The 15,262-nt window shown below is 39.2% G+C and overlaps 1 protein-coding gene across 1 annotated transcript in view; it reads left to right on the forward strand.

The window, feature by feature from the left end:
- The window catches only part of ARFGEF3 (ARFGEF family member 3), a 148,943-nt gene extending 135,423 nt beyond the window's left edge, over positions 1-13,520 (forward strand). The window contains exons 33-34 of the mRNA XM_084776440.1: positions 2,386-3,598; positions 5,192-13,520. Coding sequence (XP_084632566.1) covers positions 2,386-3,598; positions 5,192-5,383 — 1,405 coding nt within the window. The 3' untranslated portion in view covers positions 5,384-13,520. The remainder of the gene's footprint in view (positions 1-2,385; positions 3,599-5,191) is intronic.
- The last annotated feature ends 1,742 nt before the right edge of the window (positions 13,521-15,262 follow it).

Genomic DNA, 15,262 nt, shown 5'->3' on the forward strand with positions numbered 1-15,262 from the left:
ATACCACAAGGACACCTCCTCAGCTATGTTCATAGCAGCTTTATTCCTAGTAGCCAGAAACGAGAAACAATCCAGATGACTCTCAACCAGAGAATGGATAAAGAAAGCATGGTACATTTACACAAAGGGATACCACTCAGTTATTTAAACAAGGACATCTTGAAATTTGCAGGAAAATGCATAGAATTAGAAAATATCATCCTGAGTGAGATGGCCCAAACCCAAAAAGACATGCATGGTATGTACTCGCTTATAAGTAGATATTATCCATAAAGTACAGGATACCCATGTACTTTAAATCTACAGACCCAAAGAAGCTAAGTTACAAGAAGGGCCCAAAGGGGGGCTGAAGAGATGGCTCAGTGGTTAAGAGCACTGTCTGCTTTTCCAGAGGTCCTGAGTTCAATTCCCAGGATCCATATGGTGGCTCACAACCATCTATACTGTGATCTGATGCCCTCTTCTGGCATGCAGATGTATAAATTTGTCCTGCCTATAATATGTACAGGGAGAAAGATGGAGCAAATATTGAGGGAATGATCAACTGAAGACTGACCCTGCTTGAGACCCATCCCATGGAAGAGAACCAATCCTTGACCCTATTGATGTTACTCTGCTATGCTTATAGGCAGGAACTTAGCATAACTCCTCTGAGAGGCTTCCCCCAGCAGCTGATGGAAACAGATGCAGAGACCCACAGCTGAACATTAGACAGAGCTTGGGGAATCCTAAGGAAGGGTTGAGGGAATAATTGAGGGAGCCCGAGGGGTCAAGGACTCCACAAGAAGACGTACAGAGTCAACTAACTGGGCCTAGGAAGGCTCACAGAGATTGAACCACCAACCAAAGAACATGCATGGACTGGTCCTAGGTCCCCTGAACATATGTAGCAGATGCTTGGCTTGGTCTTCATGTGGATTCCCCAACAATTGGAGCAGGGAGCCCTCTCTGACTCTAATGCTTCACTTTGCATCCCATTCCCTAACTGGGTTGCCTTGTCTTACCTCAGTAATCCTAGTCCTAGTCCTACAGTGACGTAATGTGCCCATGCAAGGAGAAGGAGAAGGGAAAATGGGGGGAGGGATGTGTGATAGAGGGACCTGGAGGAGAAGAGGGGGCTGCAATTGGGATATAAACTAAATAAATAAATAAACTATATATTTTAAATTATATATATACAATTAAAGAAAGTAATTCAATAAAGATACAAATAAGCACATAGCACAAATTATGTTTTATATAGATCAACAAAATAGTAAGTAGTTGGCAAATAATAAAAGAAGAACTTTAAAACTCAAGTTCATAGGGAGGCAGACTAAAGCAAGAAAATACTGACAAGACGGCTGGTTCTAAGTCTGACTCAGTGGTTCATATCTATAATCTCATCATTTAGGAGTTGGAAGCAGAAGATAAGAGTTAAGGTCACCCTCATCTACATAGCAAGTTTGAAGAGAGCCTGGGCTACATCAGACCCTGCCTTAAAAAAATGAACCTTAAATCATTTTTCAGGAATTTGTTGACAATGTAATTGTATAAGCTATTTTCACAAATTTCTAGGAACAATGAAAGGAACATGAAACCACAAATCACACTGTTTTCTAGGTATGATATGCCGTCTCTTGCCTCTCAGTCCCACGTCGGTAGGCTGAAAGTCATCTCAGAAAAAAACAAATGACCAGTCAAGATTTGTGCCACAGTCCTAATGGCCAAATTGGCAGATAGAGAATTTATTTGAGTGAATACTAATTTTCTAGGCTTGCTGTAAAAGGCTCTGAGTTACATCATAAATGTACTTCTTTATTCTCTAATTGTAGCCTCATAATAACAATATCACAATTATTTTCCAGCACCTAAAGCATTAACATTTGATCCTTGAAAACTGTCTTAGTGACAAAAATAAACCAGTAAGACTTCAGTGAATGAGTGTGTGTGTGTGTGTGTGTGTGTGTGTGTGTGTGTGTAAGAAAACAGGGCAGGAGGTTAGAAACCGGGTATCCTGTCTTATAATTATACATATTTTTATTAAAGTGTTGCTTTTATTTATTTCCTGTAGCTTGAGAATGCAGTATCTTGACTTACAGTCTACAGCTCCTAGATTTAAAAAGAACCAGGAATTCTATCAGCCATGATTAAAAAGATGGCTCAGTAGGCAAAGTTGATTACAGCCAGGTTTGATGACTTAAGTTAGATTCCTCTGTACACTCATGGTTGTGGACATAGAGAACCGAATCCCAAAATTTGTCCTCTGACCTCAACATATGCAGCATGCACACACGTATAAGTAATTAAAATCCATATGTTCTGAAATGGACTGTGCCTGCCTTGCTGTGAAAGAAAAAAAAAAAAAAGGCAGAAAGCCACTAACCAGCATCTTTGCATTTGAAGTGTTTCTTTCAGGGAGATTGTGGTAAGCTTGCTCTCTCACCAAGTACTGCTCCAGAACCTGTATGATGTCCTGCTAGAAGAGTTTGTCAAAGGCCCCTCTCCAGGAGAGGAGAAGACGGTCCAAGTGCCAGATACCAAGTTGGCCGGTTTCCTCAGATACATCTCCATGCAGAACCTGGCCGTGATATTTGACCTGCTGCTGGACTCCTACAGGACTGCTCGGGAATTTGACACAAGCCCGGGGCTGAAGTGCCTGCTGAAGAAAGTGTCTGGCATAGGAGGGGCAGCCAACCTCTACCGCCAGTCGGCTATGAGCTTTAACATTTACTTTCATGCCCTGGTTTGCGCGGTTCTCACCAACCAAGAAGCTATCACAGCCGAGCAAGTTAAGAAGGTCCTATTTGACGAGGAAGAGAGAAGCTCGGATTCCTCCCAGCAGTGCTCATCCGAAGATGAAGACATCTTTGAGGAGACCGCTCAGGTGAGCCCCCCACGAGGCAAGGAGAAAAGGCAATGGAGGGCCCGCCTGCCTTCGCTCAGCGTGCAGCCAGTGAGCAACGCAGACTGGGTGTGGCTGGTCAAGAGGCTGCACAAACTGTGCATGGAGCTCTGTAACCACTACATCCAGATGCACCTGGACCTAGAGAGCAGCTTGGAGGAGCCACCTGCCTTCAAGGGTGACTTGTTCTTCATCATCCCCTCCTTCCAGTCTGAATCCTCCACCCCATCAACAAGTGGCTTTTCCGGGAAAAACACACCCTCCGAAGATGACCGCAGGGAGCACCTCAGTGAGCCTCTGAGCCTGAGGGTGGGCAGCGGGGACATGCTGATACTGCCGCCCAGCCCCAAGACAGAGAAGAAGGATCCTAGCCGCAAGAAAGAGTGGTGGGAGAGCGCAGGGAACAAGATTTGCACCATGGCTGCTGACAAGACCATTTCAAAGCTGATGACTGAGTACAAGAAGAGGAGGCAGCCACACAACCTGCCTCCCTTCCCCAAGGAGGTCAAAGTGGATAAGAAAGGGGAGGCCCTGGGGCCTCGGGGTCCTGACTCCCCGCTGCTTCAGCGGCCACAGCATCTCATAGACCAAGGGCAGATGCGCCATTCCTTCAGTGCAGGCCCAGAGCTGTTGCGGCAGGAAAGGAGACCCCGCTCAGGCTCCACCGGAAGCTCCCTGAGCGTCTCTGTGCGAGATGCCGAGGCACAGATCCAGGTGAGTTCCTGCTATCCGTTTTCTGGGTTACAGTTACCAGAAAGTGTTCCCCTTGCAGAGTCTGCATTCTCAAAGATGTGACGGGAACCAACAAGGAAAACTAAAGATCCAGTTCACGCGGCTGAGTGCTTGCCACTGCACTCAATGCAGGAAGCCCTGGGTTTCGTCCTTTAGCAACTCTCCAAACTAGTTATTGTCAGTCCTGCAATTCCAGCACACAGGAAGTAGAGATTATAAGCTCAAGGTTATCCTTGGCTATCTTTGAGCTACATGCTGTGGACAGCTCAGACTATATCAGACAGACCGACTGACAGAAGATAGAGAGATTGGGCACATACGAGGTGACATAAACCATACCTCCAAGTCAGAAAAATGACTGGATCTAGGCTGTGATAGCTACCTGGGAAACAAATTCTCCCAACGTTGTTGTTGTTGTTGTTTTGGGTTTTTTGTTTTTGCTTTTTTTTTTTTTGAGACAGGGTTTCTCTGTGTAGACTTGGCTGTCCTGGAACTCACTCTGTAGACCAGGCTGGTCTCAAACTCAGAGGTCCATGCTCTGCCTTCTGAGTGCTGGGATTATAGGCATGCACCACCATGCCCATTTTTCTATGTTGTGTCATACTGTTGAGAAGTAGGAAGCCATTTATATAAATAAGATGCTAAAGCTTATAAAATCAGTGGGGCTTTAGCTGGCATTGAGTCCTCTTTTTGTCATTTGAATATGGTAATGAGGATATTCTATAGTTCTGAAGCAGCGTATAACATAATAAAAAAAAAAAGCCAGAGTAAATGATACTGTATTAAAACAATGAATTATTTTTAGCCACATTGAGCACATATAGCCTGTCAAAATGAGTCTGAGGGGAAAACAGCACTGATAGTGTTTATCTAGTATAAGAAAAGATAGAAACAAACAACTAGGAAGACTCTAGATAATGTCCTTTACTGCGGAGTCTTGCTACAGCTGCAGTACATCAGAAGATGGAGGACCTTAGGTCCCTAGGAACTCTGCAGTTACATACATTTGAAATTAGCATGACTACTAGAAGATACCCCTCCCCCCTTTTTTTGAAACATCTTCAACATATAAGTAAACTTGATAAGACAGAATCTGCAGAAAGTTGTGCTAGACTGGTTTCTTCAGTACTAGGGATTAAACCCAAGGCCCCTGCATTGCAAGGCAAGACCTCTATTGCTGAGTGGCATCCCTGGTTTGAACTAAAAGAAATTTTAAGTGTCCAGTAACCATGAGATAGATATTTATTCTTTAGCAGATAAGTTTCTTGGTGAATCCTGAATCTTAATTACTTTTTCATCAGTTGGAGTTTTAATGGTTTTAAATCTTCTACATTATCTCAAGTGATCCAGGTGTCAGGAGATGCTGATTGAACTGTCAAATGCATTTGCTTATGTTAGTGGATTTTCTGCCCATCCTCCATTATGTGAAGTAAAAAAAATCCATTTACTATTAAAAGTCTTTAATGTTTTTAGAGCTGAATCCTAAGCAACCCATTTACAGACTTCCAGAGCTTTACAGCACTGCCATGCAAAGCCATGAAATAACGAGGAATTTTCTTATGTCCTTTCTCACAGGCATGGACCAACATGGTGCTAACAGTGCTCAACCAGATTCAGATCCTTCCAGACCAGACCTTCACTGCTCTCCAGCCAGCAGTGTTCCCATGCATCAGCCAGCTGACCTGTCATGTGACTGACATCAGAGTCCGTCAAGCTGTGAGGGAATGGCTGGGAAGAGTGGGCCGTGTCTATGACATCATCATTTAGAGGACTCAAATCCTACGGAGATACCTATGCTCAGAGTCTGCCTGTCCATCCAGCTGATTGCATTTTCCCTTACCATCATCCCAGCCAGCTAGGTCTCTGAGTAACTGGTTTTCTGAAAACTAGTAACAACGCTTTTCCAAGCTCTCCCTAATTAATCAGCCTTGGGTTAGTCTGTATGCCAAAGTAGTACCCAAGTGACACAGTGATCTCTGGCCTTGCATATTATTACAGAAGAGTCCTCATTCCTTGATACATTTCTAAATCTAATTTCCAACTGCATTGGCTTGCAGTGTTATACCCAAATGTGTTGTTTTCAACAATCCTCTTTTGGAAGCCCTAGGCTGATCCATTTGATCCATCATTTTTGAAATCAATGTAAGTCCTAATACATTTGTTGGTAAGTCAAGCTGATATACATTCCTATATCTAGCACCAGACATAATTAATCAGAAAATTTTTCATATTCTGATTATAGTTTGGTTGGGAAGGAGACTGTAAAAATTGGTTTTTTTTTTCAATGTTCTAATCAAGAAAGATATGACTTCTAAAATACATTCGGGAACATTTCAACATTATTTTTAAGCTTTTTAGATTTTCATGTTAATATTCACAAATTCCCAAGGTAAAGGTACTGTTGTGCCTTTATGTCGCTGTTTTTAAAAGAAGGAAATTTTTTTTCCTAGCATGATTTTAAGTCTGTGGCCTAGCAGCACTTAACACAAAGCACCCTGTGGTGCACACTGTCACAAAACTTGATACTGACTACCCTATGTGTTCCACGAGTCTTTGTTTCTGTTCCCAAGGCAGATAAAGAAAAGAAAAAAATTGTGCCTTAGTCTTTGTTGCACAGATATTTCTATGCCCCACAATTATCTGAACAATAAGGTATGACACCCAGTTTTAAGGAAGATTAAGATTCATTTTATATCAGTATCCTTTGGAGAAAAGGAACTCAGAGTTCTCCATCTGGTGAGCATACCTCTCAGGGGAGGGGCAAGAAGTGTGGGGTGGGGAGACAGCTGGAAGGGGTGGGCTAGGGGACTGTGGTAGAATCATTGTAAATCTTCAACTGTGATACAATTGTGAAATGTTGATGTCAGTTATACACACTTTAGACTGAGTGGGAAGAGACACAAAGAATTTAGAAAACTATTTTTTTTTCTTATATAAAACGCTTCCCTGTAGCAGATTTACTCTCTTTTAACTCATGTTATTCAGACCAATATTTTAACTGGAAATTTCTTTTTCTATTATTAAAAAAAATGAATTTGAAATATAGAACCGTATCTATTGGGGGATTAGGAATTGAGCCTGGGCTTACACATACTTAGGAACCACTAAGCTTCCCTGGAGCCTTTACCACAATATAGTTTATATTTCTTATTTATAAAAATGACAAAAACTTTTCAGACAAGCCCACTTACACTCTATAGTGTAGGACTAGTTACTGGGGCACATGTGGCATTTAAACAGTGCCTAAAAATGTATTCATACATTATCCTCTAAAAATGAAACCTCTATTCTTCAGTATTGAAGGATTAATCAGGTTGAACTGTATCCAGTGATAAGGGTTGACCTCCATGAGCACTGCATAGATTATCTGCAAGGTCAAAGCAAGGTTATTTGACTTGTTTGGGAGGTCAAAAAAAATCTCCATTATTCAGCATACCACTTAAACAGATGACAGAATCTAGAGAGCATTTTCCTAGTCCTGTAAAGCAATCGTGGTCTTCAGAGATGGTGATTCAACTTGGGTAATAATTCAAATTTAAAAACTGATCTATACATGTTTTGGGTTCTCTGTTTTATTGTGGCCCATGTAAGCCACAAAGATGTTCTCTACTACTGAGATATAGCCCTGTCTCTTAACTGTTTGAATACACAATGAATTAATTTACCTACAACTTTAGATTGCATATACCTTGTAGGGGTAGTTGAGAGTTAAAGATTTTGCTTTGTTTTGTTTTACTCAACAAAAGCAGTATACCCTAGTTGTTTTCTTTTGTAGACTCTTTAGGGGATCTGTTCTTGGTCATCCAGAAGTACATTAGTCTACTGGAAAGAGAGCTTCTTTGGTGAACCAGATTACAGAACTGCAGCATGTCACAAAAATGTGACCTTTCGTGAAGTATCAAAGCCAATTTCTTTGTACGAATGTCCCAGAAGTATAGTGTTTACTTGTTCTGAAATAAGACCCCATTCTTCCACAGCCTGGCTACAAAAGCACACAAGACTGGTTTGTGAAAGTATTCTCTCGCATCCTGATTGTGCGGATTGAGATAAAAAGATAAGATCTGCCTATCTCCTTTACCTGCAATGTTGTACATATTGGCATATCTTCCTCTCAACCCTTTGTGAATCCATTCCAAGTTCTACACTGTTCTTGGACCACCTCCAAAGCCTTCTGCACTCCAGGAAAGACCCCTACATCTTTCAGAGTCCAACCAGGGGGAGGCATTTGTAGTTTCAAAGGTAATATTATCAATACAAAGTAATGGCCAGAAAGTAGGACTTCAGTTAAATTGTTCTGCAGGTAAGAGGAAAGACAGGTGATTGGGAACCTTGGAGGGGAACCCTTGCCCTCACTACCAATCAGTCCCTTTCAGTGTCTAGCCTCTGCCTTTAGCCTTCTCTTCCTTCACTCCTTCCATAGTCTCTGAAGGGACCCAGTGTTTTTTTCCTTAGTTACTTAGGCTGAAAATCAAGGTGAATGAAAGTGGGCTTTTGAACTCTGAAACAGTCGTTAGCATTGTGTGTAGAGGTAAGCAGAACATGGTTTTACATGTTGCTTGTATTTGCCACCAAAAGTGTATTAGTTGAGGTTGAGATTTTTTTTCTTCTTTTCTTAGAAAAGAGTGCATCATGGAACAAGCAGCCTAGCACCTCATAGACTAGGCATGGTGATGCACATGGACCATTCCAGCATGGTGCACACTTATTATCTCAGTACTCAGGAGGTGGAAGCAGGAAGCTAGACACTCAAAGGCATCCTCAGCCACACAGGGAATTTGAAGCCAGTCTAGGTTACATGAAAGCCTGTAGAGCAAGATTTAATAGTGGAAAGCTCATGAATTGTTCACAGAGCTTCGGCTAGCTCCTGCAGCTCTCAATCACCTTTTAAAGATATTTAAGGCTGTCTCTACACACTCGGTTTTCTTTTTCCCTTTATTATAGTCTCATAATTCTCTGTAAATGCAAAATTAGAACACATTTTACCATTTTAGGTTATTTAATAACTAGCCATAAGGACCCAGGAAGATGCTAACAAACATTATAGCTCAGATTAAAATATTTTCAATCAAGCCAGATGTGTGCCTATAATCCCAGCACTGGAGAGAATAAGAAAACAAGAGGATTATACTGAAGTTAAGGCCAACTTGAGTGAGTTTCAGAACAGCCTAGACTACAGTGTAAAACTCTGTCTCAAAAACACAAATGTTAATGTCCAAGGTACTTTTAACTTAAGTTTCCTGGTATGATAATCAACACAGCTTTTTGTTTGTTTGTTTGTTAAAAAACAAAAAACAAACAAAACAACAAAAACCTTCTACAGTCAATGGAAAGAGTCCAAACAATAGCCTTAACTACAGAAAGGTAACAATACTTCATTAGAGACTCATAGTTTCCCCCAAATAAAGAACAGAACTGCTTAGATAGAATGGCTTCTCTTTTAAATAGAAACTCTGTCTGGAGAGATGGCTCAGGGGTTAAGGGTACTTGGTGTTCTTACAGAAGACTCAGCTTTGGTTTTAGTACTCACATGGTGGCTCATAACTATCTCTAACTCTAGCGTCAGGGAATGTGACACCTTCTTCTTATCTCTGAGGGCATCAGGCACACACATGATACACAGACAAATACTCATAAACATAAAACAAAAATAATTGCCAAAAAAAACCAAAATCTGTTACTAGTCCTCCCAACTAAACACCATGAAGACCTTCGTGTAGAGCTGGTAACATCAGGAAAGAGGCGGCACTGGGTGCTACTGAGCAGGAGCCTTCTTACAGTGACTTCATACAACCATCTTCGCTTTGTCTAGTTAACTTCACAGACCTAGAGAGGTCAAGATAACAAATAAAAGGCAAAGTTGTTTGCAAAGAAATACCCCTGAGTTGAATGCTTTCTCAGATGCTGAACTGCCATTGCTGAGCAAGCCCTGCAGCATGAGAGACTGGGAAACTTTCAAGGCCTTCTTTAGATGGGTCAAATGAAAATATTTACCTAATAGTCTGTCTGGATTATTATGTGGATTTTTAAGACGAGACTTAAAAGTAATGTGTTTCTTAATGGGAACCTAAAAGATATCAATATCTAGGCCTTAATCCTAAAGAAAACATATAGTATTATATTAAAAATATAGTAATATTAGAGAGAAACTATGGGGTGTTGTCATGCCTGGCTGACTGTAAAAGTATAGAAATATGGCAGCCTGCATGTGTAATTTCTGAACATTTCCACATATTGTTTAATCAACGAAGTGCCATGCAGCCAATGGAGCCCCTTTGCCAACTTCTCTGGCAAATACCAAACCTACAGGTCACCATCAAAGCTTGGAGATATGCAGAATAAGCATTCTCCAAAGTGTACAAATCCTCTGAAATTTGTAGAAGATGGACCTAAGTTACAGCTAGGACAGTATCTGTAGGACCATGTGTCACATCACAACTTACTGTTTCTATAGAGACTTCAGAGACCTGCAGTAACATAAGGACACAAATGTGTTTGGGAACCACTTAGTGGGAGCTCAGAAAGCTTTAGCATGGCCTTAGAATAGTAAAAAAAAAAAAAAAACAAAACATTTTTGAGCATTTTTAATTGAAAATATGAGCTTGATATTGGGAATGATTTACAAAATATTTAGTATGATTGTTATTGGGAATGATTTAGTAAAGAGCTCCATTTATAATTATGTCCTTTTGGAAAAACTGCCCCCCTTATTCATGGAGCAATTGAGAAAATGTTGTTTTTAAGAAACTTCCTTGCTCTGGCTATCTTGTAGTGTTTGCAGTTGATATAAAGGTAATAAAAATTCATTAACATGTTGTACTAGAAACACTATTTACATGTTCAAAATATAAACATTACTTTAGGACAAACAGACAAAAAAATTAAAAAGATTAATACATACCCAAGATTTTTCAGGAGAAACTAAGTTATGAACAATGCTTGGTTTCCTTATAAACATGACACTACTTATTAATAAAAGAAAAAAAACACTGACACCAGTAGCACCTACAAAACCTTTCATTATATCTTTGCATCATGCAGAGAGGAAGGGGGTTGGCTTGCCTCAACAGTCTAGGTCCCATCCAGCTGAGGTCCTTTGAGTTTAAGGAATTGTGAGTTCCTGTCCTGGTGGTTGAGCCAGTGGTGTTTAGTTTCTTTTGTCTGAAGACCAGTGGTTCTCAAACGTCAGCGCGCATCTGGATTCACCTAAGGGTTTTAAACCACAGATGCCCAGTTTTTGATTCTCTACATTTGGCAACTTTGCATTTCTAGCAAGCTCCCAGACGAAGCCACTGTGGCTGCTCTGGAAACCAAAGGCTAGAAATCATTTACGCTCAGCTCTATCAAGCACTACCCTGAGCTGACGCTTGGGCAGACAGCTTGGGTTTAGATTACTTACAACATTCCAGCTCACCCTTCCCAGTTTTATTATACCAACAGTTGGTTTTTACACACTAGAAGATAATGAATGTATACGTTCTATGGAATGGTGAGATTAATCTAAGCTTCTCATCTTTGTATTTATAAACATTAATTCTATAAATGATTGTGTCCTGTTGACCCCTTTGACTTGTACTGAAGGTGATTTTAAATTCATGTGGCATTTGCATTCCTTTTATATAATTTGAATGAGACGTTTCCATTATGGCTCCATTACAGTCTGGCTCCTGGCTTACAGCGGTTTTTGAGTAGTTGCTTGCTTGCCAGTTACTTTAGATCTTGGATTAACATAGCAGCATTGCAAAATGCTATGACACTTCTTGTGATGCCCTCATCTTTCTCCTAACTGTGTGGTGTAAATTAGTATTTTAGTTCCATGTTTATCTGTAAAGTATGTACTAAATGGCTTTGTGTAATTTTTCAAAATGAGACAATTTCTTTTGAGCAGTATGCCTGTCTTGATTTTTCAGTAAATATTGTATTTATAAATATATCTGCACAATGTAAACTAACTCTTGATGCACATGATGGGACATATAGGAAAGTCAACCTATGTGCTTTGAGAAATCTAGTGAAATTAACCCAAATACAGATGGGGCCTTAGTTTATATTTTAACTCTTTACTAAGTTAATTAGCCTTAGAAATTCATTTTTGATTGAAATATAAGGATCATATAATAGGAAGAGGAAGAACTGATAATCTTTGTTTTTATTAAATTCAATACCCAAATAAAATAAAAATCTATTCATGTAATTTCAGCTACTCAGGAGGCTGAGGCAGAAGGGTCATAAGCTAAGAGTCTTGCCTGGACGACATAGTAAGACTCTGTCTCCAAAATAAGTAAATAACTAAACATGAATGGAAAAAGTAGGGCTGGTGAGATGGGTCAGAGGTTAAGGGCACTGACTGTTCTTCTAGAGGTCCTGAGTTCAATTCCCAGCAACCACATGGCGGCTCACAACCACTTATGTGATCTGATGCCCTCTTCTGGCCTGCAAGTGTACACGCAGGCAGAGCACTGTCTATATAAAAATAAATAAATCTTAAAAAAATAAAAATGAAATTAAATTTAAGAAAGAAAAAGTGGAGCATACAAGGAATGATTTAAGATAAAAATAAGTAAGTATTCTAAATATCTACTTACTAACAATATTAATTCATATAAGTCTTACTGACCCTTATAAAGTGTATCTAAATACTTTTGTTTAATAAATATTTTAACATAGTTTAGACTATTGTTTGAATAAAAGGCAATCATTCTAGGTACTTGAACTAGTGAAAGCATTATCAACAGAGTGTTAATTGTGTTAATGATTCAAGTCTTTGACTTTGTGGTTGAAAATAATTGAGAATATTTCCCTTTTGTTTCTCAACAATTTAAAATGTATGCACGTAGTTCCTTTAATTCTGATTTCAATTGCATTTTAAAACTCAATCTCCACAAATAATTTATTTCCAAATTGTTTCATCAACTGTTACCAAAAAGGAAGAGGGAGGGCCTGAGAGCTAATCGTGGTTTTGTCTTAGACCTAAGGACACTTGAGCCCTTGATACCCCCAGCTACCAGTGACCGTCCACACTCACCCTCAGGTCTATGCTCATCCTCTGCCACAGTTTCCTGTGCAGTTCTCTCCTCTGGTCCATTGTGAAATCACTATGACAACAATCAGGTTCTTTTTATGTATCTACTTTAGTCAGAGATGAATGATTTGGGTATTTGGGTTTCTCTTCCATTGAGACCCTGTGATTAGAATATTCAGTGTGGCCTGATAGGGTAGGAGGAGGCACCTATAAGGAAAGCTTAATTTTTCACTCTTGAGTTTTTGTTCTGGTGTGGTGTGTGTGTGTGTGTGTGTTGGGGTACAATGGAGAGCTAAAATTCAATGTTTAATTCCCTTAACCATGCCAAAATACTTATATTTTGCAATGATTTCCTAAGAGGAATAAACAAGCAAATTAAGTTTTAGACAGTTCCCCTACTCTCATCCCCATTTGATATAAAGCAAATAGGCAGAATTCCTTTTATCCATTCTTGTATTATACCAAAGAATGAATTTATTTTCATTAAAAACTATAAGTAGATGAAGCTAAGTATAGCCATATGATTGAGTAGATTTACCATTTCACCTATAAGATGGAAGATGCATCCTTGTAACCAATTCACCAGGAGCCTTGAATTATTTTGTTTACTCCAAAAGCCTTGTCAAGGAAGTATCATTTTTGTTTTGACTTATTATTTAGTCATATTTGCAAAGTCCTGAAAACCATTCTCCTTCAAGTGTTGATATAACTGTTTGATATAATCTGTCAGTTCACCATATTCTGGGTCTCTGTAAGCAAGCTTGCAAGTGTATTTTGTGTATATTTTATCTGAAGTGAAAAATGAATTCTAAAGAGAAAATATTTTAAAAGATACTGTATTTATGTCACTTGTGTTGTAGAATAAAGATTCAAATGCATCCAAAATCTGATGTAGGAAGCAATTTTCTTCACTTAATATATTTATTTGTATAAAGACCCTTCTGAAAGAACTAGGCCCCTTTTCTATGACATTTTATGACTCTGGGAAGGTATCTTTTACATTCAGTCTTACCAGATAGGCATCATCCTCACTAACCATTCTACCTAGAAAAGACATTTGCAGAAATATATACCACTATTTCTATAGGGATCAGAGAAAAGTTGGAGTTAATTTCAGAAGTCAACAGCATACATTTATTTTTATCATAATAGATATCAAATTCATATTTCATAAGTCATATGAATAGGATATCAAATTCCCATAGATAGTATAGTTTATTGACTTTAAAAGATTGTTATCATCTTTACTTCTTTAAACACAACACTCATTATTTATTATTATTTTTGTCATCATCATTATTATTAAACATTAAAAAGAAAAATGAAGCCACTTCTCATTACCTTAAACCAAACTCTGTCTAAGACTTTTTGAGGACACTATAAAAGAATAAGCCTAAGAATCACCAGGTTCTCACCATAGAAAACAGTTAAGAAAGAGAAAAAGACATACAAAATGCTACAAAAATAGAGCCTGTATATATGTAACCTTCTGTTGTTCAAGTACACTCTGAATCACAACAGCCTCTCTTATCAAGGACAAAATACAATTAAATACTTATATTTTTGCCTAAGCATATCACAAACAGAACGATGATAAAGAAGTTTCTACTGTGAGGAGTAGAAGTAGTCTTGGGTCTCTTGCCAGCAGAATTCACCACCCAAGTTTGGTCCCTCCCTGGTAATGGGAGACCTGAACAACATTTGCCTACTTCAAGCACAAGTGACCTAGCTTCCCTACCTCAAAAGGTGTTTTTAAGATAAAATGAAAACTTAATGGCAGTGGTCTGCACATGGGAGGGCCTAGTAAACACTGTCTACTTTCTGTAGAACAATGCCTAGTTTATAAATTAGCATTACTGTGCTGTGGGTTGTTTTGCATTTGAAATGAATGCACGTATCATATCCTTGGCATTCATACCTGGCATCGTTAATCTTCATTGTCAAAGTGATTGGATTTAGAATCAGCACGGGAAAACATTAGTTTATGTGTCTGTATGGGTGGCTGTTTCGAGAACAATTTAACTTAGAAGTGTTCATTTTGCCTCATAGTTTGAGGAGACATCATCCATTGTGGCAGGAAAAGAATCTCAATAGGAGAAGAGGGGTGGTCACATTGGAAGTATATCATTTTCATTTACAAATAGAACTTATTATTCAAATCATCCTGCTCTCTCTATTTGTGTGTGACGATATGTTTACAGTCTGAAAAAAGACATTATTTTACTGATGTAATGTTTCAACTAATCCTATTTGAGCATCAGTGAGATGTCTCAGTGGGAAATGCCTGTGAGGTAAAAGCTTGCAACCTGCCCTTGGCCATCATATAAAGGTGGCCAACGTGGAACCCACAAAGTTGTCTTCCAGTCTCCATATATCTGTTATGGCCTAAAAACCCATAATCATATTACACACACACACACACACACACACACACACACACACACACACACACACACACGCACATGCACACACCAGAAATGTCTTTTTCTTAAATAAATCTCATTGCTGCTACATTATCTAGCATCTGCAGATAATTCACACAGAAGGCGTACTGTAAGATGAAGTGCCAAATGGTAACTAATGGGAGCACAAAGAAGCATGGAACATCAAATGATATATACTGTCCA

The sequence above is a fragment of the Acomys minous genome (assembly GCF_964271855.1).
Source record: "Acomys minous genome assembly, chromosome: 3".
NCBI lineage: Eukaryota > Metazoa > Chordata > Mammalia > Rodentia > Muridae > Acomys > Acomys minous.